At 29.7% G+C, this 25,283-nt stretch overlaps 4 protein-coding genes across 4 annotated transcripts in view; 2 read left to right on the plus strand and 2 right to left on the minus strand.

Annotated features, from left to right (window-relative positions):
- The first annotated feature begins 1,363 nt into the window (after positions 1-1,363).
- Positions 1,364-3,059, plus strand: LOC111675397 (serine protease inhibitor 42Dd). The gene is made up of 4 exons (XM_023436162.2): positions 1,364-1,517; positions 1,584-2,467; positions 2,546-2,690; positions 2,794-3,059. Exons 1-4 carry the CDS (start codon positions 1,502-1,504, stop codon positions 2,916-2,918), a joined length of 1,170 nt encoding a protein of 389 aa, XP_023291930.2. The 5' UTR covers positions 1,364-1,501; the 3' UTR covers positions 2,919-3,059.
- A 5,945-nt stretch (positions 3,060-9,004) lies between these two features.
- LOC111675381 (protein prickle) overlaps positions 9,005-25,283 on the plus strand; it is a 199,586-nt gene continuing 183,307 nt past the window's right edge. Inside the window, exon 1 of the mRNA XM_046954730.1 lies at positions 9,005-9,579. Within this exon, the coding sequence (XP_046810686.1) occupies positions 9,542-9,579 (38 nt within the window). The 5' untranslated portion in view covers positions 9,005-9,541. The remainder of the gene's footprint in view (positions 9,580-25,283) is intronic.
- Positions 14,963-16,678, minus strand: LOC111675418 (serine protease inhibitor 42Dd). Its single transcript, XM_023436185.2, has 4 exons — positions 16,529-16,678; positions 15,528-16,435; positions 15,285-15,429; positions 14,963-15,169 (listed from the first exon to the last, which is right to left on the minus strand). Exons 1-4 carry the CDS (start codon positions 16,542-16,544, stop codon positions 15,048-15,050), a joined length of 1,191 nt encoding a protein of 396 aa, XP_023291953.2. The 5' UTR covers positions 16,545-16,678; the 3' UTR covers positions 14,963-15,047.
- LOC111675417 (serine protease inhibitor 42Dd-like) lies at positions 21,983-24,512 on the minus strand. The gene is made up of 4 exons (XM_023436183.2): positions 24,355-24,512; positions 23,048-24,273; positions 22,254-22,395; positions 21,983-22,188 (listed from the first exon to the last, which is right to left on the minus strand). The coding sequence occupies exons 1-4, from the start codon at positions 24,365-24,367 to the stop codon at positions 22,064-22,066; spliced, it is 1,506 nt and encodes a 501-aa protein (XP_023291951.2). The 5' UTR covers positions 24,368-24,512; the 3' UTR covers positions 21,983-22,063.

Here is a 25,283-nt window from a genome sequence, read left to right on the forward strand (position 1 = left end):
AGGTGGGGTAATTATGGACTGATCATCGTAAAACTTGGTAGAGAGATTTCGATTCCTATAGAACTTATCAGTTTCGGATTTTAAGCCAGTAATCAGCGTTAAAGTATTTTTCTGATGTCCGATCCACAAAAAAATTTTTTAAGAGATTTTGGCTCGCAAGGAACTTACTTGATTCGAATTCCATTGCTATAGTCGTATTTTAAAGTCAGTAATGGACCTTAAAATAATTTTTCTGAAGGGATCCTTATATGGGTGATAGGGACAATTATGGTCCTATGTCCGCCATAATTCATAAACAACAAATTTGTGAATATTTGAAGCTTTTTATACAATATTCCGGGTGGGGGGTGTATATTTGTATTGGGGCTTTGTGAAATCGTTGACCGATTTTGAACATTTTCAATACCAAACATTCTTGATCAATAAAATATATTTTGGGAAAATATTATGTCAATATCTCTTTTTTTGTGGACGCTATCGTGCCAGCAACAGACAGACGGACGGACATAGCTAGATCGTTTTAGAATCTTACGAGGTCGAAGAATATATATACTGTATGGGGTCTGTGAACAATATTTCGATGTATTACACACGGAATGACAAAATCAATATGCCCCCCATCTTTTTTGATGGTGGGTATAAAATTACATATCCTGATTTCACAGTAATTTCGAAAAGATCGCCTTCGTTAAAAAGCGTGTGTTATTTTTATACAGAACCAATTAACAAATGTTATTCCGTTCGGCTGGCTGGCTTTTCATGTAACATTGTGCGCAAGGTATATTCCAAAATTTACCAAAAATTTTTTTATTTAATTTTGAAACATACATATGTATGTACGCACAAAGTCAGAAGAGGAACTAGCTTTGGCAGAGGATATTTTGAAGCCAATATGACTCAAATTCGTTATGATCAGTCTTTAATTAACAAATATAAACATATCTGGTGTAGAGTGACAAAAACAAACTTTCATACTCTCTCTTATTTCTAAAATTCTCTTTTCAATTTCAATTTGAAGTTTTTTAAATCACACTCTTTAAAAATACAAAAGAGATTCTTAGGACTTTCGCTCCTAAGAGGGTTCTTTCAATAAAAGCAAAGGCACTTAAAGTTAATAAATGAAGAAAAACAATTTGTTTAATAACATGCGTTCTGAATTTTAAAAACCTGAAGTGTGTATTTTTTTTTCTTCTTTCACTTCACTAAAGTTAGAAGCAGAGTACATACAATGAAATCAAGTATCTGTGTACAGCACACAATTGTAAACGTGCCTGTAACTTGATTACACTGTTGAGGCGATGGTTTCTTTTATTTCGTTATTCTATTCTGGATTCTTCAAGTCATTGTCCATATCCAAATATTATGACCATGGAGGTATAAATGGAAGTTACCTGTGTTTTTGACGACAGTTGTTAAGTGATTTCTAGATAGAAGAGTCGTAAGGAAAAAGACTGTTAACGAAAATAGTATTAACAAAACGAACAATTTTCTTGCCAGTAAAATGAGTTGGGTTTTTAGTAAGTGTTTTTTATTGAAATATATATTTGCGTAATTTTGAATAAAATTCATGTCTTTATTTTTAGATGTATTACTAATATTTATGCCATTACTGGGGCAACTTCACGCCAATACCGTAGAGGAAAGGAATTTATTTGCCACCGAACTGTTTCAAACTGTGGCCACACAAAGTCAAAATGAAAATGTTATTATTTCACCAGTGTCCGTGCAAACAGCATTAGGTTTGGTCTATTATGGAGCTTCTGGTCAAACAGCATCTGAACTACAAAAAAGTCTTCATGCTACTGCTCACCAAAGTAAGGACGGTTTAGCCCAGGGCTATCACAAACTGTTACATTCATTCATCAAGTCAAAGACAGTTTTGGAAATTGCTAATAAAATATTTGTAAATGATAAATTGGAAATATCTCCGGAGTTCAAGAAAACTTCTCAAATTTACTTTGATTCCGATGTCGAACAATTAGATTTCGCCAATGAATCCTATTCAGTTGATCACATCAATCAATGGTTGGCAGAGAAGACCAATGGCAAGATTGACAATGTCATACAGAGACTGGACCCCGATACAAATGTGGCTCTAATCAATGCCATTTATTTTAAAGCCAAATGGGCACGTCCTTTTATGGATGATGCCACCAGTGATCGAGAGTTTTGGATAAGCAATGAACAGTCCATCAAAGTACCAACAATGTTTGCCGACAACTGGTATTACTATGCTGAATATCCCGACCTGGATGCCAAGGCTTTGGAACTATTCTTTGAAAATATTGATCTTACTATGTGGTTCATACTGCCCAACAAACGTGATGGTCTTTTTGAGTTGGAACAAAAACTGAAGGGAGTTAATTTCAATGATCTTGAAGCACTATGGGAATGGAAGAGTACAAGTGTCTATTTGCCAAAATTCAAATTTGAATTTGATACCGACCTTAAACCATCACTGCAAAAGGTATTTTTCATGGCGTTTCTTTATTTTCTTTTTACCATTTAACCATAATTTGTTTGTGTCCTTAACTGTTTGTTTCAGCTTGGCATCAATACCATGTTTTCGAATTCTGCCGATTTTAGTAACATGTTTGATAAACGTGCGTCCAATATGCATATTTCACAAGTACAACACAAGGCCTTCATCGATGTCAATGAAATTGGCTGTGAAGCTGCTGCCGCCAGTGGTAAGCAATGCAGTTTCTTAAAAAAATTAGAAAAATACAAATTAACTGTAATCAAACTAATAATATTTACTATTTTGCATTTTCTCTGTATAATTTATTGCAGTTGCTGTTGGTGTGCCCATGTCATTGCCCATAGATCCTAAAACATTTGTGGCCGATCATCCATTTGTTTTCATAATACGTGACAAGACTGCTGTCTACTTCGCTGGTCACATTGTTAAACTTTAAGACACTGTAACTTAATGACATTCAAAGTTGTTTCTAAGAATTCATTCTTTATATTACAAAAAGAAAATGCATTACTGCACTCACTCATCATTTAGATGTAAGAACGATTAAAAATTATACAATTATACACGCTCACAAGCATAAAATAAATTTTTAATTTAAAAAATGATTTTTATTTAGAAATAATTTTTAGTGGAATCGTTTGCTTTAACCTTGCATTGCTATTTAAGCTTTTTTAAATAAATATGTAAAAAGGGAAACAGATATTTTTATTTCATATATAACTTAGTAATGAGGGATAGTTACCAATATTATTATTTTTTTTTTTTTTGATTTGTAAAATAAGATGGGAGTTGTAGCTTATTATCCAAAACGTCTGTCTTAAAAAACAGTAAAAGCTTTATACTCGGACGAATATTATAATGTGTCAAAAAATAAATTAAAAAATACCAGTTGTAAAACGAAAAAGTACCAGAAAGTCTCTTTTTATATATTTTCGTTCAATCAGGGTTTGTTAAATAAGATTTGTAGCTAATTAACCATAACGTCTGTCTAACAAACAGTTAAAGCTCTATATTTGGTTGTGCCGAATATTATGTACCCTTCACCATGATGAGCAAAAAAAAAAATCAAAAACTACCATTTTCGTTTAATTTGGGTGCTGCGTATGTGCTTAAAAACTAATCATAGAACGAAAATACAAAAAATCCTTTCCTCCAGATTTTCTTTCTTTTTATAAACAAGCATGTGCAAGAACAAATCTTTATTTAGTGAAGATATTTTTAAACTAAAATAAATAAAAAATCCACTTAATTATACTTTGGAATAATAAAAGCATTAAATTTAACTTATTTACACATATTTGGCGCGTGGTACTAAACTTTAGTAACTAAAGTAAGTTTTCAATCTTCTCTTTGGGTAAATGATTGTTTCAACTCTGAAATGCATACACTCAAACAGTTTGTAACACTCTTCATGCGTTATGAACATCCACACTTCATGGCAGCTCTCTTAGAGGTCTGTTGAGTTTTTACATGGGTGTTTGTAATTGTAATCCCCATTTTACATTAATTCTCATTCGGATTTAACCCTGGCGACTCTAGGGGCCATCATAGCTATAAAATGTTTATACTTTTTCGAAAATATAGTCTTTTTGTGATCATTATCCAGTTGCATCGTAGTATTTTCAACGTTTTGACCCAAATTATTAAAAATATCCCGATAAAATGGCTTCATAATATCAGTAGATATTTGGGCATTCACGTTACCATTGGCAAATTTGACTCAAAAAGCCTTTAGGTATAGTTTACGTTGGAACATATACAATAATATTTAGGATAGAAAAGTGTTAACTGCATTATAATATCCTAACTTTAGTTATTGGTAAGAAGTTATAATGGGCCTTAGTTGTATACATATATTTTTAATTATACTTCATAAGTATTACTTGTTATGGAATTTTATGTTTTTACTTATGCAACTTGTATTTCAAATAAAATCCAACTTATTGGCATTGTAGTCGCATAGACATCGATAATATCTGTAATATATTTTCAATTTGGGGCAAATTTTCAATCTGTCATCAAACTATAGTTGTAAGTAGCGCCACTATGTTTGATCAGACACAGATGCTTTAAGGATTCATTAAAATGAACTTACAATTTGCACTGTATTCAATATAAATATGTATGTATCTATTTTACCAACTATCAAAATATGGTATACTGATTTTGTCATTATGTTTGTTACTCATCAAGTTATTAGACCCATAAAAATTATATACAAATATGCGCTAAGGGTTTTGTTTTCGATACTTTTGAGGACAATGTGTTTTTTGGGTCTAACATAGTATATATCCTCCTTTGAATCTTATTACTCAAGTATTTTAATTGAGCCTACACTAAGCTCGTTCCATAATTTGCGCTAGTACTTTTTTAAAGCAATAAGTCCATATTTTAAATTTAAGGCACATGTTCTGTGGTGGCACATGTTCTGTGGTGGTTAAATACTCTATAACACTCTTACTTGTTCTGTTACTCATTTTATATTGAAAGGAATGTGGACATTAAATGTCTTGTAGATGTTTGGTTTGCTTTGTAGTAGTCGAGTTTAGACGATTTTAGTATTCCAATTAATTTCATATTTTATGCTCATACATAATAATTAATGTGTTTACAATTTTGTTATTGTTGTTTTTGTTTGGTTTTCTATTAAATAGTATTAACTTGTCATTCATTCATCATGATCATCGATATACTGGCAATTGTTACAATTTTCAATTGCCTTAAAAGTTGTGTACTCAACTGGATGGCTGAATGACTAGATGGCTATACATAGAGCTGGATTGTTGTAATGGCGACCACTTAAGTCCTCTGGAAGTATGTATTTGAATTTACTTGATATACCACTGAGTGCAATGGGTTATATAATGCAATAATTATAAGGTTAAAATTTAAAAATCTACTCTGCCAAAGTTTTTATCTCAGAAAATTAAATCAATCTATTGTGTATTTTTGTGTCCAAGATTTAAATGTATGTATAATCTACAATGTTAAGATCCAAAAATAAATTATTACTAAAAAAAGCTCACTATAAACAATATATTGTAGGTATTTATAATTATTTCATACAGTATGTATTAAATTCATTCGAGTGTAGAAAGAAAAGTACTGTTCGAATGCCATGTTTATTACAATTATTATTTGATTTCATTTATATGGTTATAACAACTAAATGCAACCATTTAGGTTTGATCGTGTAAAATGTTTATGTGGATTTATTTATGAATTCTTATGTACCAAACATGAACACATCCAAATACCATATACATACACTTAAGTACAAACGTGCATTCATACATATGTAAATATGTATGTATGAATGTACTTACATACAATATTTATGAATATAAATGTATTTACTGGAATTGTACAATTTTTTTGCTTTTAATTTCATATTCACTTTATTATATTTCACGTACATACATAAATATTAACACATCATTTTGTTTTAATTTGGTTTCTTTTTGAAATTTATTTTTTTTAATTTCATTTTACAATCGTACATCTTGACCCAAAAAGGCAGTCAGTCTGAATTCATACATTAAAACTTTGGTTTGAAATAAACACACACGCACCCATAAAAATAAACAAAAATTGAAAAAAGTAAGGAAGAAAGAAAATAAAAATAAAATGTAAAAGAAAAAAAACACATAAAAGTCGATATAAAAAATAATAAAAATTCTATGTACCAGTACTTGCACCTGCAATAAACAGCGAGTCAATCGTAACATTTAAATAAAACAAATGCAACGAAAGAAAAACTATTGTAATGAATGAAAAAACTAAAATAAGACTATATCCACCATTTATTTATAAGATAAACAAGGAATAAATGTACAACATACATATGGTGAATATGATCATTTTGATTCTAAATTTTAGAATAAACCAAATGGTCATGTACACCGTCATGCATGATTCCTTCAGGAATTAAAAATAGACCATGTATATAATATGAATGTTAAATTCCGTAAAGACCCAAGATTTCGAACTATCTACTAAGTAAACTCATAGAAAATTAGAACCAATATATTAATTAATTTGCCTAAAATATGGTATCTCTAAAAACGGAGGCATGTCATAATGTCCGTGAACGTTGCTGCTTCACTTTTAAAACGAAAATGTATTGATAGCATTGTTTTAAATTGTTTTAAAGGAGGTATTTTTCTCGGATAAAATTATTTACTTTGGTTTATTTTGCATTTCAGATGTCCTTAATATCCCAGCAAAAAAAAAAAAACTTCCAAAGAAGCGAAAAGTAGAATTTACTCCATGGAAATATTGAAAAAGACCAAAAGTAATGATGATTTGATTCCAAATTCACTACATCTGAAGTCATTCTCAGGAAGATGGAAGTAATGTGCTACTTTTAAAGTGGTGATAAATGTTATTCTTTTGGATAACAGTACAGTGGGACTTAAGACGGACACATGTGTAGGTTTTAAATTCTTGGCTATTTCGAACAACGGCTTCGCGAAATTAAGCATTTCTTAATTTAGTATGTCATGGACTTTGGAACACCTTTTAAATGTCATAATGTCCATGACAAAGTAACACTTTTTGGTGACTCCTAACTTTCTTAACTTTCATGTTCAACAACAAAACATTCTGAGACGCCACCTTGGACACTGTCAAAGGTGTCATAACACACGCAAAAAAGCAGATAGACCTGTACCAAAATATCAAAGTCATAATTGACCCAAGTGGCGTCCGCGGTAATTGTAGATCTTTTAAGCAGTCTTTTGATAAAAAATGATAATGGTATCAAAATATTCCAGTCTTGACTCTCAAGAAGGTAAGGTTGCGTAATAGAGGATATATATTACTAAGCATTCTATTCAGTTTCTTAACTTTTTGTAATCCATGCAGATGACACAGGCCGGACATAAGTCATCCAGCCCTAGAGATTTAAAGTTTAAAAAAATGTCTTGGTCTAACCTATACTTTCCGCCCTTACCATGGGTCTTCATTTAATTAGATTTAGAACGCCACAACCTTCATTCTTGTCATCCTTACGACCCGAAATGTGCAACTTCAATAAAATTAAAATATTTAGTGTACACTGTACAGTAACGTATTTATCATGCTGTTATATTAAAAATAAAAACTCTTGAAACGTAATAAACCCAGTATTGTGAAGAACCAGTATTTAAGAAAGAGTTTTTTATTAAATGTTATAAGAGAATTTGTTTATGTTAATAAATTCTCTCTCTAACAAAGCAATAAAGAGTGTACTTTTTAACGATCTCGGCAAAAGTTGAATAATTTCGAAATGTTTGTTTACAAAAACACGAAAAGCAGCAGCAACAGCAGCAGAATAAATGTTTATGTTGCCAGAGATCGACCAGTTTTTTTTGCCATTAAAGCAACAGATAAATATGTATTTTTTTGTTTTTGTTTTAATTTAACAATTCGTTGTGTTGCTTTAGTCTTTAGTTTACTGTTTAAGATACAAAATCTGTACAATAAATGAACGGATAGACGGATGGCTGGATGTAATGCAAAGATGTGGATACATGTTTGAATGGAAATTACATTTCTTTGGTTGAAAAGAAAAGCCTGTTAAAGAAATTTATACGCGCGTTTTTAACGTACGTTACGGTGTTTTAAATTAAAAACGAATTTTAAATTAAAAGAAAAATTGCCAAAATTTATATTGAAAATTGCCGTTAGCAAAAAGTAATTGTAAAAGTCAATTCCAAGTGAAAAAAAAGAAATAAGAGGAAATATTGTTAAAAAAAAGTCTAAAATAAATAGTGGTTTGTTTGAAGGAAAATACATTTTTCCTTTATTTTTAATATATTTTACCTCTATGTGTGTTTGTGTTAAGTGTATCTGTGTAAAGTCCAACAGTTTGCGTGACGTTGCGAAAAAATAAATATAGATCGTAGTTTTAAGAAGAACGGACGAGTGAGTCGATTTTCTTCATCTGCAATTTGGCTTAAAATAGCCAATGTCATCGTCTTAGGCTGTTTAATAAGCAGCAGCCAACTTCATTAAAGTGTCTTAACAAAAACCAAATAGTACATATTGTGCAAAAAGTTAAAATATAAATACAAAAGCTAAAATAGTAAAAAATATATATGTATTTACTACATACTGACATACGATGAATCTATGTAGTTAGTACATGTGACAACAACAGAAATAGTGGAAAAAATGTGCAACAGCCAACAAACAGTGGCAATTGCGGCATCATAAACCAAACACTTTGAAGGTTTTTTTTTGTTCTTACTGGTTTTTAGTAGATTATTTTTTTTTGTTGCTGCTGCTGGCTGCTGCTGTTGTTGTCGACTTTTTAAGCCTGGTTATAGGTATTTTTATTTTTTTGCAATTTAAGCCGCAAGTGTTATCAACGTTCTTTTTGGCTTAAATTGATGTGTTTGGTTTTTTCTCGAAATTTGTTTTTAGTCTTTAGTAATTAAAGTTTTTAATCCAAGATATGTTTAAAATGTAAAAAAAAAATTAAAACAAAGTTTAATGGAATAGATAAAAAATCAACATAAAATAAAAAGAAAAAATGTCAAATAAAACAACAACAAAATACCACTCGATTTAAATCAATAATAAAAATCACATCAATTTAAAGCAATTAATTAAGATATAAAACACCATAAATTGAAAAAAAGTAAAGTAAAACACAAAACATAAACTACTACTTATGCATTTATATCATAAAATTCAAACACATCAATAAAAATAATTTAAAACACATAATTTTCAAAAATATACATATAAAATAACCAACGGTTTTTTTTCGTTTTTTATTATTAATAAGCCACAACAAATTAAGTTAAAAGGCCATTAAGTATTAAAGATAAAGACCGTAATAAATAAATACAAAGATACAAGTTTAAGCCACAATTTGTTTAACCACAATTATTTAAAAAAATATATATTTTTAAGTTGCCTAAAAAGTGTAATCCTTAAAAAAATCTATATGAAAAAAGCTCAAAGGGGCTTTCATAAAAGTGTTTAAATCTTTTTTTAATTCTCAGAAAAATAGTTTTTTTTTAATGTTAAAAGCTTAAAAAAACAAACATCTTTACTCTACATACCAATATGGATAATAACTTGCATCATCCACCTGAATTAGAAAGGTAAGTTTTGTGATCTTATTATTTATTCGAACATAAATAATTTAACCGCCCACTGTCCCCAAAACAATGCAAATAGAATTTGGTAGTACAAGTTTCCATTGTTTTTATTAATTGTTTTAAATTTGTCTAAAAATGCATTTGTTTGTTGATTATTGTCATTAAAATCTAAAATGGAAATTTAATTAATGATTTTTTTTAGTTGATTTTAACGTTTAAATCTCTATAGAAAATCGTCTAAAATGGTAAAAATATTCTGATTTAACATGTTTTTTTATTTCTACCATCAAAAAGAGTTCGCAAAAATAGACAAAATGCGCTACGGCCTAAACTATGTCTTAGAAGCAAGTGTCTTATATACTCACCTTCCCCCAGGGGCATGTTATTTTGATGAAAGTTGGTGTTATTGCAATCCCGAAAAAAGTGGTGCTACCAGTACCTTTAGTTTGCCCTAACTATAAACTGTTCATGTCACATCTCGGACATTCCTTGTGGTCGAACCGTTGTCTGCAGGACTATCTCTGGTTGGTCAGTCTGTTGAGGTTCCTTCGGGATCTCCGTAATTTCAATTTCACTTCCTATTAACTTTCAAAAAAAAAGCACAAAAATTACTTCCTGAGAATGACTTCAGATGTAGTGAATTTGGAATCAAATAGAAAGGACATCCCTCCTTTTTTGAGGACTTTTTCAGCACTTCCATGGAGTAAATTCTACATCTTTTTTGCTTCTTTAGAAGTTATTTATTGCTGGGAAGCGTCAATATGGTTCTTACCAGTCAGTTTACCTAAAATTAATATGTCGGATGTCTCTATGAGTCTGTCGGATGGATGAGAAGAGTGCTGGATTGAAAGATAATGGATAAGGGGTATCATATACATGTGATACCATTGAATTTTCTCTCCTTGTCCATGTATGTTTAGATAAAACTCTGGTCATACCAGATTTACCACAGTGTGTTCTCTGTGAGTAAGAACAGAGTCTTCGGCTGCTGTTACCGACTCAACAGAGTCGGGACCTAATATGGGTGTAGGGTGAATTTACGATCCTCATAAATATGACAAATACTTTGATTTTATTAAAACTCGTTTGTTAAATTTCATTTCTATTCATCAGTGTTAATGTCATTTTCGAAAACGGACTTTATATGAGACTTGGATCCAATACCAGCCGATATTAATCAAATTTTATACACATATTTTAGTTGCTCAAAAACCAATTTATAAAATTTGATGAAATTATGTATCATCTATAAAACACTCTTTTATCAAATTTTCGCTAAATGTATAGGATTTTTGAGCTATGTGCGCTAAAGTCATTTTTTTAATGGGACCTTATATGGGAGATTATAGAGCGATTCTTATAAAATTAAGACATTTTTATGTCGAATTTCATTTGATAAACAGGTATTTTGCACCAGTTATACTAATTACCTGAAGAGTGCCTTTTATATAAAATTTTATAGGAAGATGTTGGTTCCTATAAAACTCCCCATTTTCGCATTTACTATTTACTTTAAGACAGATATGAATGATAAATTAACTTTCTGAAGAAGACCTTCTAAGAAATTCAACCTAAATTTAAAATTAACTCCTTCATTTATATGCTAAAACAGATGATTTCCATTTGTAATATGTACTCAATTCAATTCATAAATCTTTTAAGCAAAGGAGTACGAAGGAGTATTCCCAACTTTTCTAATTCACTATGCATCTCTCTTCAATTTGTTAAACATGGTGTGCTACGGGATCAGTGTTGCCATAACGGCATTAAAAGTGCAATTCTAGCACTTTTTTCTCGTCGGCTGCACTTATTTTTTAGAAAAAAGTGCTAGATGCTTTTTAGCACTTTTTCGTCTTTTGCTAGAAATTTTTAGCATTAAAAGTGCATTTTTGGCATTTTTTCTTCTATTTTGCACTTTTTATAATTAAAGAACTTTAAAGTTTAATTTGTCTAGAGAACTGTAAAAATTTAGTTTTGAGATGTTATGTGAAATTTTAAGAAATTCTCACAATTTTTTTTGCATATGTTGACTATAATTTATAATTTACACTGTATTAAGATGTGAATTATTTTAAATATTATTGTGAAATAATTGTTAAAAATGTTTGAAAAAATAAGCTGTTTTGAAGTGACTACATTAAAATTTAAAATATACAATAAAATAGAAATGTATAAACACAGGTAAAAGTTCGGGAATGCCGAATAACATCACGTTTTACCAAGATTTGCTCATTTATTAGAAAAATTTTATTATTGTGTATAGTTTTTATTTTCGGAATACGATATTAATACTTTGAATCGCGGAACGAGCTCTAAGAAGGATGTTTTTAAAACAAATAATTTTTTCGAATGTATATAATACTAATATGTTTTAATAATTTATTAGGAATAAATTTATTTTCTGATAGAAGTAAACCTGATTATGAAGAATTTGATAGCTGCACATGCAAGTTGTTAAGCAAGTTATTATGGACGCTTGGATTCTTATGGAATTTGATAGAGGCATTTAAGATCCTATAAAACTTATTAAGGTGCTGTTAAATTTGGAGAAAATGAGTACCGATTTTGGGGTGCTTGTGCTACTTTTGCGAACCTATCAATCAACTCAGAAAAAAAGATTCAATATAACTTGTTCTCTTTATTCTTACCAAATTTTTGAAATTTATTTTTGTTATTTTTTTAAAAAAAATTTTTTTGTCTTAGACGTCCTAAACAAAGAAAACCATATAGGTTTTATATCCTAAACAAAACCGAACTATATTTAGTTGCTTGAGCCGCCGCCGAAACATTCGGCTTAAATCGACTCAAATTTTTTTAATGTTTTTATTAACAAGACTGTAAGATCAATTATGTTTAAAATACACTATGGTGAAGGGTATAAAAAATTCGGCACAGCCGAATATAGCACTCTTACTTGTTTTATTTTAAAGTTCACCAAAATTTCTAAATTCATTACAGTTTAGATTTAATTAATGTTCAAAATTAAAATTTTTTAAGATTTTTTTCAACAAGTATTAAATTTGACATCATATATTTTCTAAAATATTTATCGTTTTAGTTCCTAATTAAACCTATGTCATGCAGTTTGAAAATATTTTATTTAAAATATTTCTGTTTTAAGGTATGAATCATGACATCAAACAACGTCTTAGTCAAGGATATCTCAAAAAAGACACCATATTTTTTCTTTATTCCTTCACATAAGATTGCTTATAGTGTTTTCAATAAAATATACAAATTTCAGAATGGGACAATGATGGAATCTCATGTAAATCAATTTTTAATAAAATAATCCAATTTTTAAATATCTTGAATATTATGAAACTACAAGACATAGGCTTTAATTGGGAACTAAAACTATTAAAATCGGATAAACAGTTTAGTAAATACACGATGTTACATTTAATGCTTGTTGAAAAAAATCCAAAAAAAAAAAAATATGAACTTTAAACATCGATAAAATCTGGACTGTAACGAATTTGAAAATTTTGGAGAACTTTATATAGTCTTTTGCATTTTTCATATAAAACATCTCGTTGAATTATGTTAAAATTGCGACCTGTACGTTATACCTGGACAGCCAGCCGCATAGACGGGTAGATATGGCTTAATGGACTTTTAAAAACTTGATATGAATTTAGCACTTTTTTCAGTGAATTTTCACTTTTTTGACAGTCATTTTGCACTTTGTTCTATGGGAGTTCTGGCAACACTGTACGGGATATCCTGCAGGAGTGTGGTGTTGTTGGACCATCCTATGCTGATTTAAAATCTTTAATATCTAAGTAACTTTGATTGTTAGTAGTGTAGCGGAATCCATATATAGTGATGTTGGAGGTAATGAGAAGTAGAGAATTTAAATGAATTTAGATTTTAAACTTTGAAAAAGCTTAACTATACAATAAATTGGTCACATATAAATATGTACATATATATTCTGATAAAAAAATATAACAGATTCTTTAGTAACTGCAGTAAATCATTTTGCCATTAACACCGCATGTATACATGTTGCAAATATCGTTGCTGACAAACATACGATCGATCGATCCTCTGTGTTACCAAAATTAAGTCTCGCGTGTAAACATGGTATAGACATCATGCTGTGAAAAAGGGATACAAAAAAATTAAATTTTATGAGACATTCATTTGGAAAAACACGAGATCATTTACCTTTTACTCTTCCTCTTGTAGTTTATGATGTTGTGTTGTTGTCGTTGTATGACAACATTTAAATTTTATTTAATAATATTAAATTGTTTTTGCTGTAGTTTTGCTTCGAATAACAAAATATAGAATGGAAATAATATACAAGATCGCTTCTTGTTTCTGTTACACTTAATAATTTGTGACAAATCATGCAGACCATTATTCCGCTTAACACACAAGAAATCCGATATGAATATTAACCATAAATTAAGGATTTAAAACATTTATCAAAGTTTTGTATGATATAAAATAAAATTCTAAATACAAGGGGTGTCTTTAAAGGGGAAAACACCAACATATTTCGCTGCTATTTTGAAAGATTTTTTGTTCAACAACTTTCCAAACTTTTTGACTTTTATTAATCGATAACCTTATATTTTATAGAATACGTCATCTTTTAGCGCTGGTTTATGTCGGAAAAGCGCTAATATGTGTTAACACGGTGGACTACATTTTTCATAACTCGACTTAAAATTATCCAAATTAACGGACATTTTGTGATCGACATTCTCCTGATGATTTTCTAATTTGTAAACTTTCTCAAAGCGTGTACTGCTTTGAGCCTATAAGTTGTTAAGCGTTTCATACAATTAAAATCAATCGCGAAGCTAATTTTCCCCTATTTAAGAAATGGCAAATATAAAAGGTATTGATTTTTCTTAACAAAATTGAGAATTGATTTTTGGTGCTTCCACCTATTTTGGAAACTTAACAATCAACTCAGAAGAAAATTCAATAACATAAAATATACGTCTTCATTAACCCACTTTTTTATCAGATTTGTGTTTTTTTGTCCCGATTTTTAGTAATTTGTTTTAAAAAAATTAAAAAGAAAGTTAAATTTAAAATAATTATTTGCATTTTATTCCCGAACTATATACTTACGGGTCTGAATTTATCCCCCATAGTTCATAGCTTACATTCTCACTTATACATTTTCCAAAAAAACTCTTAGAAGTGTAAGTGATAAAAATGGGATCTATTCACAAAGATTTAAGATTATTGCAACGCAATTTTTAATATTTTTGGGACAGGAATCCATTATTAAGTTTAAGCATTTTCTTTTATTATGAATAATTCAAAAATTTTACGTCCTACATTTTTTTAAAATTTTTTTTTGTACTTAGATGGACAACATAAACAAATATAGGTTTTATATTATGAGCAAAATCGACAATAACGTTATAAAAAATATTTATATTTTTCCAAACTCTTAATGTACAAACAATATTTAATAAGATTTACTTTATCAACAAACAACATTAAACATAGGCATAGTTGGCAATGTGACCCATAAAAATAACAGAATCCTTGTGTTTAATACAGAATACAAATGGATGATCGGCTTCAAATTTCTTGGTACGTGAGAAGATGTTTTTAAGACCTAAATTAAAATAAATATGTAATTAAAAAAAAGAAGAAAGAAATTATTATTAAAGTAAAACGCGCAACAACAAGAATCCATGCTAAATAATCATAAATTATGCATCTCCACTTACCACCACTTTCCAATGGTTGTTCGGTACCAGCCTCAGAAACTTCTACATAAGCTTTGTGATTTGCACTATTAATATAGTGACTGACAAACATACGATACATGTTGCCAAAGTCACCCTGGCGTGTAAACATGGTTGTGACTCCCAACTGTGAAACAGTTTTAAAGAAATTTTATTTAGATGTTTTTCTCAATACGTGTATAATTTTATGCATTCAAAAACTGTACTTGCAGGGGCATAATTTACCTTTTTAAAGGGCTCCTCTAGATTAACACCAAAAGTAGCGCTGAATTTTGGCAAGTAAATTTCCACCTTCTGAGTGCTCAAACTGTCATCTAAGATAGCGACCAAATTTTTACCTTTAAGGTTTTGCAATAAATCACGTAAACCATCCTTGCGGTTAGGCAAAATGACAAACATGGAAAAGTCTGAGTTTTGATAGGGTAATTCTACTACTTTAGCATCCAAATTACTGACTTCACCATATTGGAAATTATTTAATGTCCACATAGTATCAACTTTGAAAGATTGACGGCCAGACGAAAAGCTACGCTTTGAGGTCTTATCAAGACGGAAGGCCTTTTGCCAGGGGGCACTAAAGGTGATGCCATTGACGATAATTCCCTCAGTAAGATCATTCAATTGTTGAGGGGCTAATATATCAGTGATTTTGCCATTTGTTTTGGTCTCCATGGCTTTGTTAATGCGTTCAGCAGTACGCTTATTGTAGGGTGGATGGAAATCTGCCTTTTCAATGTTGGACTCAAAGTTACGTTGGGCAACATCTTTGAATTTTTGTTTGAATTCAAGATTTTCATTGATATAAATATTATTTGCCAAACGTATGTTATTGTCACGACCGAAAGCCAATTGAAATTCACCAAAACGTCTTACAACATCTTCGGCATCACTAGAGCCCAAACGTAAACCAGTTTGCATTTCAGTGGCTGTTTTGCCCTTGGCGCCATAAAAAGCCAAGGCCATGGAAATTTGCACGGCAGCAGGGGAGACAACCACATTATCATTTAATTTTTCACTAGCTACTGCATTGTAGAATTCGGATGCAAATAAATTTCTTTCAATGGTCTGGGCATAATTACTGGCCAATTTTCCATTTGTTGATTGACTCAGAGCAATGATGCCAACAATTAACACTTAAATTGAATTTAAACATATTATATAATAATTATAAATTTTGTTATTGTTGTTTGTTTGTTTGTTATCAGCGAACAAAGTCACACACTTACACAATTGCCACTTCATTTTTAAAATATTTATTTTTTGTCTGCTCCAAATTTTATATGCTTTTCGTTTCGGTGTATAAATCAATACTAAAAGTTTTATTTAAATATTTTGATTATTGTACTAGTGAAATGAAGATCATTTGTAGTTTTATTTGAAAATATACTCAAACCAAAACATTTGTTTAAAGAAAGAGAGTGCTTTAGTTTGTATTAGTACACTGAAAAGTTATGGATACGAAGGCCTACTATAACTGTGCTACGAACACAATTATAATTTTTAACAATAGGTCAATAAAATTTCTTAGTTGAGCTAAATGCGAATTAGGGCATTTCTCCATCACTACCGTACAAGGATGCTACAATTGACTCGATTGGATCCGCTTTTATCGTGGACCTATATCACAGCATCGCATGGAGCAGTGATATAGGTCCATCTTTTGTACACATGTCCTATTTTGGTTGCTGCTCTAAATCAAACATTTTGGCGAACTTCTAATAGATTAATTGCCCTAACCAAATTATGTTTAGTTAACTCAATGTCAGTTGAAGTCGCGATAATCCTCATTATTCTATTTTTCTCAATCTTATTCGACTTGTTTATCCTAGGGCAATAGATTGTACAAATGCATAACATTTATTTTGTTTAGTGTATGATTTAAATTACCATTAAACGTCATATACTAATGCAAATTTTATTATCAGTTTTGAGAATTTTAAAAAAAATTTAATTGTGTTGCGTGTATTTTAGATTATCAAATAACCGAAAGATGCTGATAGTACTTAGTTCATGAAAAGAATTAGTCATAACCAGAGCAATCAAAGATTTGCCTAAAAATGCTATTAAAAGCTAAAAAAAACCAAAATTTGCCCTTATTCTATGACAAACTTATTTATTTGTCCACCTGTATCTTAATTGACTCAAAAAGTGATTCTAAACTAATTTACTGAGGTACTTCAAGGTGTAGGATCAATATTTTTGGATGTTATAAACATCAACACAAACGCATAAAAACCTCCGCACTATAGTGGGGCATGGTATAAAAATGTTATATAACTATCTTTGGGCAAATGGCTAAATTGGTCAAAAAGTTCTAACATCAAAATTTTATAAATTAAATTTAAACGTAATTGAATTACAAGAACAAACAAACATGAAATAATTAATCATCAACTTCTGATTGCTTAATTTAAAAAAAAATATTTAAACTCGAAGAAAGATTTTTAATTTATAGTATACTTTTTAATATCGGAAAACGACTATGAAAATATAACTGCTTTAAAAATGTTCAATAACCAAGTTGACTTAAGAGCCAAAAAGACTACACAAGCGGCTTGACATACTTACCAGTACTTTATGTTTGTGCAAGCCTGTTGTGTAGTGTATGAGGGTGTTTCGTGTTTGCACAAATGCTTGCGGTTTGTTTGATCAAAAAACAAAAAAATTTGATTTTTACACAAACATATTAAATTTTTGTCAATCCATTTGTATTGTTTACATTCATAAATAACCAATTTTTTACAAAATTTATATTTCAAAGAAAAATTTACATCTGTATCTTTGCAAGTCTACAAAAACGTGAAAAATTTGGTGTTTGTGCTAGCAAAGTTTGTTAGTGTGTGTTGAAATAAAAAAGGTATGTTTGTCAAGCCGCTTGTGTAGTCTATTTGGGCCTTTACTTTTGGTTCTTAATTTTATTTAAAAAAATTCTTACACCCAAAAGAGCTAAAATTTTATTACACATATTTTTATAGCCTACACCACTATAGTGGGGAGGGTATTATGCGTTTGTGCTAATGTTTGTAACACTTAAAAATATTGGTCCTAGTCGATTTGATATGTCCGTCCGTCTGTCTGTATGTCCATGTAAACCTTTTGCGCACGCTACAGGTCGCAATTTTCAAGATAATTTGATTAAATTTGGCACATACTCTTTTTTGGTTCAAGGACGAACGCTAATAAAATGGTTAAAATCGGTCCATTATTTCGCCTAGCCCCCATACAACTGTACCGCCGAATCGGGCCTTTAGGATCATAATTACGTTAAATGTTCTATTATGTCAACAAAAATCAGTAAAACTTAGTTTTATAGAACAATAAATGACACTACTGATTTTTATACTGATCAAGCCTCAGCCCCTAGCCCCCATACAAACTCTCCTTCAGAAATATCTTTTTTTTTTGTTAATAATACGTAAAAATATTTTTTCAAAATTCCCCATATAAGGTCCCCTTTAGAAAATGAATTTAAAGTTCATTAACGCCTTAAAAATGGTCCATAATTGACCCTGCCCACACCCTACACAGAGATAATGTTTTCTTTAGACAATTACTTTAACTCTCATTAATTACTTAAATATACGAATATGTACTGCAAATATCAATGAAATTTATCGGTTCATAATTAATACTTTAATGCTCATTTTAAGGTTTATATAGAGACTAATTTCAAAATACTCTTCATGATTCGATGCAAACAAAAAAAAAAAAAATAATAATAATCTTATATATATTTCATTCGGGTTCTGTTTATTCTAACACACATCACTAAGCAATAATTTGTTTATACTCGTATTCCAACTTACAACTACAAGAAATGTGTAAATTAATTTTAATTTAGAAAAAAACACATTAAATTGTATCACACTTCAAGATCGCTAAACTTGTTTCGTTTATACTCTCTGAGCATTTTACTCATATTTAATCTCAGAAAATAGATAAGACGTTGTTTTTTTGTTTTAAAAACAAAATATATATTAGAACTGACTTTTCTTAAGTGATCATATAAATAAATCAACAAGCTCAAATTAGTAAATAAGCAAATTACAATAAGGTGATTTCAAAAAATGTCGAACAAATAAAATGGATTTTGAACATAACCCGCATTCTTCGTTTATATACGAAAATTGTAGTTATTTGAAAAATCTTAATTCGATACGGTTTAGATTTTATCGAGTTTTAAAGTTTATATATTTTGTTAATTAAATTCGACATATACTTTGATTCTATCTCTAATTTTTTTTAAAATTTACAGGAGAAGCAAAATACTATCTATATTGAAAAGTTTGTTTCTGTTAGCTCGATTTATCGATGTTCATGTTTTTACCTTCAATATAGAAATGTTTTTGTAAAAATCGTAAATATTGGTTCGAGGAGTCCAATTTTTTGAATATGAACATTTGTTTTGATGCATTACATTATAATCAACATTATAATAGATTTTGAATTTTTTTTGTTAGTTAAGGTGGTATTAGTCGACATGTATTTAACGTATGTACTAATACTTTTTCCGAATGTATGTCAAAAATTTTATTTTTTTATGTGTAAAAATTGTTTAAATTATTATTAATTATTTCATTAAGAATTGAAAAATACTTATATTTATTATTTTTTAATGTATATCAAAACAAAACAGCTGTTTTGTTTATGTTTGCCACACGAATATAGAGCACGCTCTAATCAAAAATATTACATATGTATTTCTACATATGGATATTTTGACAGTACATATATACATATGTAAAATACATGTCGTCTAATACCACATTTTGGGCGGTTTGCGTTTTAATTGGTGATATGCTTATATCACTTTACGTACGTAAAGAGTAATGAAAAAGTAAAATTAAATTCCATGTACGTGTTTTTTGAATCATTTCAAAAAATGAAGAGAGTCATACGACTGTCAAATTTTTCATCTTTATTGTCTCTCTATGTGTGATTTTTTTCATTACATATTGCGTTTAGACGATCGCATACGTATTCTTCTACACAAATTTTTGACTGATCATATTACTTGTGGGATCGTGTAAAGCCGTCATAAGTGATAACCTAAAAAAGTTTATTTTTTGGTACTTTTTCTTTCTTCAAAAGGTACTCATAATAATATTGAATCTAGAAACATAAAATAAAACATTCAAATTCAAAAAGGGGACTTTCATTAATAGATTTTTTATTTCCCAAATTGTTTTTTTTTTGTTATGGTTGAGAGTATATACATAAGATTCGGCACAGCCGAATATGGAACTCTAACTTGATTTTGATTCTTCTTAATTTTAAAACTTATTAAAATATTACCAAAAATAAGTAAAATTTTTGTTGTATTTCTATATGATAAGATTATTTGTATTTTTTAACTTTTTTTATACCCTACAGCATTATAGTGGGGAAGGTGTTATGCGTTTGTGCTGATGTCGATTTAGCTATGTCCGTCTGTCTCTCTGTGTGTCAATATAAACCTTGTGCGCACGCTACAGGTCGTAATTTTCAAGATAATTTGATGAAATTTGGCACATCTTGGTTCAATGACGAACACTATTGAAAATGGTTGAAATCGGTCTATTATTTCGCCTAGCCCCCATACAACCGTACCCCCCGAATCGGATCTTTAGGCTCATAATAACGTTAAATGTTCTATGTTCTATTATATCAACAAAAATCTGCAAAACTTAGTTTTATAAAACGATAAATGATGGTACTAAATTTTATAGTGATAGGGCCTCATTTGACCCTAGCCCCCATACAAACTCCCCTTCAGAAAATGTCTTGAAGGTTAAAATTCACTTATAATTTCTAATAAAACGATTAAAATCTACATAAATAACTTTAAGGTGGACGTGAATTCCTCTACCAAAATTTATGAAGATGGGCCCATATTTACCCTTACTCCCCTATAAGCCCTCTTGTAGTAAATCTCCTTTCTTTGTGAATAATACGTAAAAAATATTACACAATACGGTTAAAGAACAAATTAAATGCTTTATTTTTTAAAATTATCCACTTTTTTAACATACTGACTGGAGTAGGGTATAATATAGTCGGCAATGTCCGACTATATATTTATACTTGTTTTTTTTCTAAAACAGTTCAAAAATAAATTATTTTCATAATCAACAAAAATATACTATGGGGATTTTTTAATTAGATAAGATACTCATTCTTACGTTTGAAAATTTTGTTAGTGAATCATTCCGGTTTTTACACAGGATTTATAAAGAATTCCAATAATTTATTTTATAAACACTATAAAAGAGATTAACTTAGTCAATGTATTTGTGATACAACGACAGACAGATCAACAAACATTATTAACGTTCCTATACATTTACCTAAGATAGATAGATATAGGCAAAAAATTGGGACTTCAGTACGAACCTTTAGTTATCGAAAATTCCCCATTTTTTATTTTATTCCGACGATATTCATGAGCTGGAAAATTTGGTTGGTTTTGAATATACTTAGTTCCAAGATTAAAACAATAATAATATATTGAAATATGCCCCTACTTGACCATAGACTATTTTCAGAAATACACTTTTGGCCGCCAATAAGACCTAAGTATTTAAATCAGCTATCATTCTCGTCATAAACTTGTATATAGAAAATAAAGGTATTACGCAACGATTTTGATTAAATATGGGGTTTTACTATCATTACTTCTATGTAATTAATCACCATTAAAGTTTATTGTAAAAAAATGTTTATTATATTTGAATATATATGTATGTGTGTGATATGTATGCATTTAGTTAAATATATTAGCACTAAAATTGAGCTACATGTCCTATAAAATAGGTTGTATTTGAGTCGCGTATTACAAATATAAATGGATGATCGGCAATAAAATATTTCATATTGAGTGGTATTGATAGTGGTATATATTTAGCAACTGAAATGAAATGGAGATCAAACAATAAAATACTTGTATATTAATAAATTAATCTTGGTAAAAACCTGTAGCAGCTGCTGCTTCCGTACCGGCTTCATTTACATTTATATAACTTTTATGTTTAAATTGATCGACAATTAAGGGTTTCTGTTGATTTTTAAATAGATTAATGCTGCCAGCATTGTTAAATAAAGCATTAAGGCCCAACTACAAAAGAAATAAAGGTTAATTATTGTCTTAAATTTGATATACTATTTAGTTTAGAAAGTGCGAATTTAGTTACAAGGTACCCTTCATTCTTTTAAGTTCGCATTATAATGTTTTTTCAATCCGTATCATTTTTACGTATCGATTTCGAAATGTGCGTCTTTATGTCCTTTTGGTTTTTGAAAATAATTTTCTGAACGCCGCAGATATGGTTTGGATCCGAAATCTTTCGTTCAAATATATCTTTGACAATTTTGTAGCAAATAGTTGTAGTAAATAGTTTACATTAATGGAAACAACTATTATATGAAAACCATTTTCATTTTTATAACCAATATTTCTAAAAGAAGTTTTTTGTTTTGGGTAGGTTGAAATAACCAACGGCCCCACCCCCCAACTTTTTGTATAAAACTTATTTATGCACAATTTCAATGAGATGCTTATAGCCGATATAGCCTTTTGTGTTTTCAACAGATAGACGGATATAACCTGATCATTAGAAAATCGTATATGAACCCAATTTACCTTCAAATTGAACCACAAATATGAAAAGTAATTAGAACTTTTGATCCCGAGTTTATCTTGGATCTCGTATAAGATAAAATCTTATAGTTCATTACAATTTTTTTTACTAAAATAATAATATTCTTACCTGTTGCAATGGTTTTATCAAATCGGTTTCATATTCAATTTTAAATCTTGGTAATTTAACAGTCACCGTTTCTCTCTTAAGTTTTTGGGCTATTGCCTGAAAATCGTAATATCTCAGTTTCCTCTCCAAATCCGTCAAACCTTCTATGTCTTTGGGTAAAATTAGCAACATTGATAAATGGGACGAATTATAGGGTAATTCTACCACGGATGCTTGTAGATCATCTGGAAAATCAGCATACCGAAATACATCTTCATTATACATCATATCGACAGGAACTTTCTTGTATTTTGTAACAAAAAAATCTTGAGTTTCCGTATCATATGAGGCGAATTTCGTAAGCCAGTCACTTTTAAAATATATAGAGTTCAATAATAAAGCACTAGTATCGCCGGAAATAGAAGAGGGTGTAACAATATCACGTATAAGATTGCGGGTTTTTTTACTAACCCATGAATTAATGATATTGGCAGCATTTTTGGAAGCAAAAAAATCTATTTGTTCCATTTCACTTTCAAATGAGTTTTTAGCCATATTGCGAACACTTTGGTCGATTGGCCCAAAGCGGTAATCGTAATACAATTTATTGGCCATTATAAGTGTTGTTGGAGGGGTATTCAACGAGGCAGCCTGTATAATGTTTTCAAAAGTCTTGGCAACAAACGTACGATTATTGGGCATTGCCAACAATTGAGCCAATTCATCATATAGTTTGCCACTTGACATGGTAAAAATGAATGCCAATATTGTTTGCAGTGAAATGGGAGAATAGACAAGATTTTCACTTTGTGCCCTCAAAGACATGATTTCAAAGAGTTTGGCATTAAAAGATTCTCCTGCTGTAATTTCCCTTGCTGAAGAACGATATGTAGTTGCTGGATTCTCTTCAAGTAGCGACGATGTTGTTGACAAATTGTTTATAATGGGAGTATTTGCGTTAGGCTCTGTAGTTTTTAAATTTATCTCTTTGCTATGAGAGAGAGTGGGGTTTGCTGCTAAATTATTTATATTTCCATATGCATTTCTGGAATTGGTATTATACATTTGACCTGGCAATTGATCTGAATTTGAAACCTTGTCATTTTTTGTGCTACCCAATTGCGTACTGTTGTCATATTCAGAATAAAAATCGTATGATTTTACTGTGTTTTGGCCACCTCGAGAGTTTGACATATAGACATCATATTGAGCATTTAATGATTGTGTCCATAGCGCCAAGATTATATCTTAAATGAAGAAATATATGTGTGTGTGTTTATATTTATTAATAAGAATTATAGAATTTCTAATAAACAATTAAATCTTACAGATTTTTAACATTTTTATTTTTAACCGCACAAGTTCATAAGACAACGAACTAAAAAATAAATACGATACTAAAAGCCGCAGTTAATTCCGATTTAAAACTTGATTGTATTCGAAGCTTGAATTTAATACTGTTTTTAGTTGTTTGAATATTTTTTGTTTTATACTTGATATGACAACATTTGTTCAGTTCTCTTCGTGTGTATGTTAACCCCTTAAAGATGGGCAATGAAAATTTGTGCGAGAAGTAAAGTGCAATGACTTTCAGTAATTTATATCAAAGATTTAAGAATATTAATATGAACATTAATCGGGTTTTCACACATCAACAATAAAAGTATTGTAATTTAAATCTCGATTAAATTTAAAACTTATTTTCATACTAATGTTGTTTGACTCTGTTTTAGTCACCAGAATGGGTTAAAGGAAGCCTCTCTTTGCAAAAAAGAGAGACACATGCAAATAAAACTTAAATAGCATTCTCTTAAATTCTTTATGCATAAATTAAACCATCTTTAAGACGATGTTTACTTTACAATAAAAAAAGACACTTTAACACTAACGTTCCTACTTATCGGTAAAAATAGCAAATATTTTGTACTTACCCATCTATATCTGATAATATAAAATGGTAAAACCAAGTGCTTTTTAAATATTTCAAAATATCTCGAAATAAAAAAATTCCCTTTTCAAATAAGATTACGAATAATTTTCGGAACATTTTTTTCTGCAATATCATTGTCATCTTTCAAATTATGCCTGACGTCCATACATTTACTATACTACAGAACAAATTTATGTAGTTTACAAAACTCGGGTGAGCAATTTGTAGGTAATAATGTCTGTAAGATGGAATGTCGTAATGTTCATAATATCCATGCAATTATTACAGACTAAAAATGTCAGATTTTAAGAAACTGAAGATCAGTTA

The sequence above is a fragment of the Lucilia cuprina genome, chromosome 6, assembly GCF_022045245.1.
Source record: "Lucilia cuprina isolate Lc7/37 chromosome 6, ASM2204524v1, whole genome shotgun sequence".
Classification (NCBI taxonomy): domain Eukaryota; kingdom Metazoa; phylum Arthropoda; class Insecta; order Diptera; family Calliphoridae; genus Lucilia; species Lucilia cuprina.

Excerpts from the sequence above, each read along its gene's own strand:
- LOC111675397 (XM_023436162.2), top strand. Across the intron at positions 2,468-2,545 it reads TTAAACCATCACTGCAAAAG|CTTGGCATCAATACCATGTT; the intron begins GTATTTTTCATG and ends TGTTTGTTTCAG. Across the intron at positions 2,691-2,793 it reads TGAAGCTGCTGCCGCCAGTG|TTGCTGTTGGTGTGCCCATG; the intron begins GTAAGCAATGCA and ends AATTTATTGCAG.
- LOC111675418 (XM_023436185.2), bottom strand. Across the intron at positions 15,430-15,527 it reads TAGAGGAGCCCTTTAAAAAG|TTGGGAGTCACAACCATGTT; the intron begins GTAAATTATGCC and ends ACTGTTTCACAG. Across the intron at positions 15,170-15,284 it reads ACAACCATTGGAAAGTGGTG|GTCTTAAAAACATCTTCTCA; the intron begins GTAAGTGGAGAT and ends ATTTTAATTTAG.
- LOC111675417 (XM_023436183.2), bottom strand. Across the intron at positions 22,396-23,047 it reads TGATAAAACCATTGCAACAG|TTGGGCCTTAATGCTTTATT; the intron begins GTAAGAATATTA and ends TTTCTTTTGTAG. Across the intron at positions 22,189-22,253 it reads GGAAGCAGCAGCTGCTACAG|TTGCTAAATATATACCACTA; the intron begins GTTTTTACCAAG and ends ATTTCATTTCAG.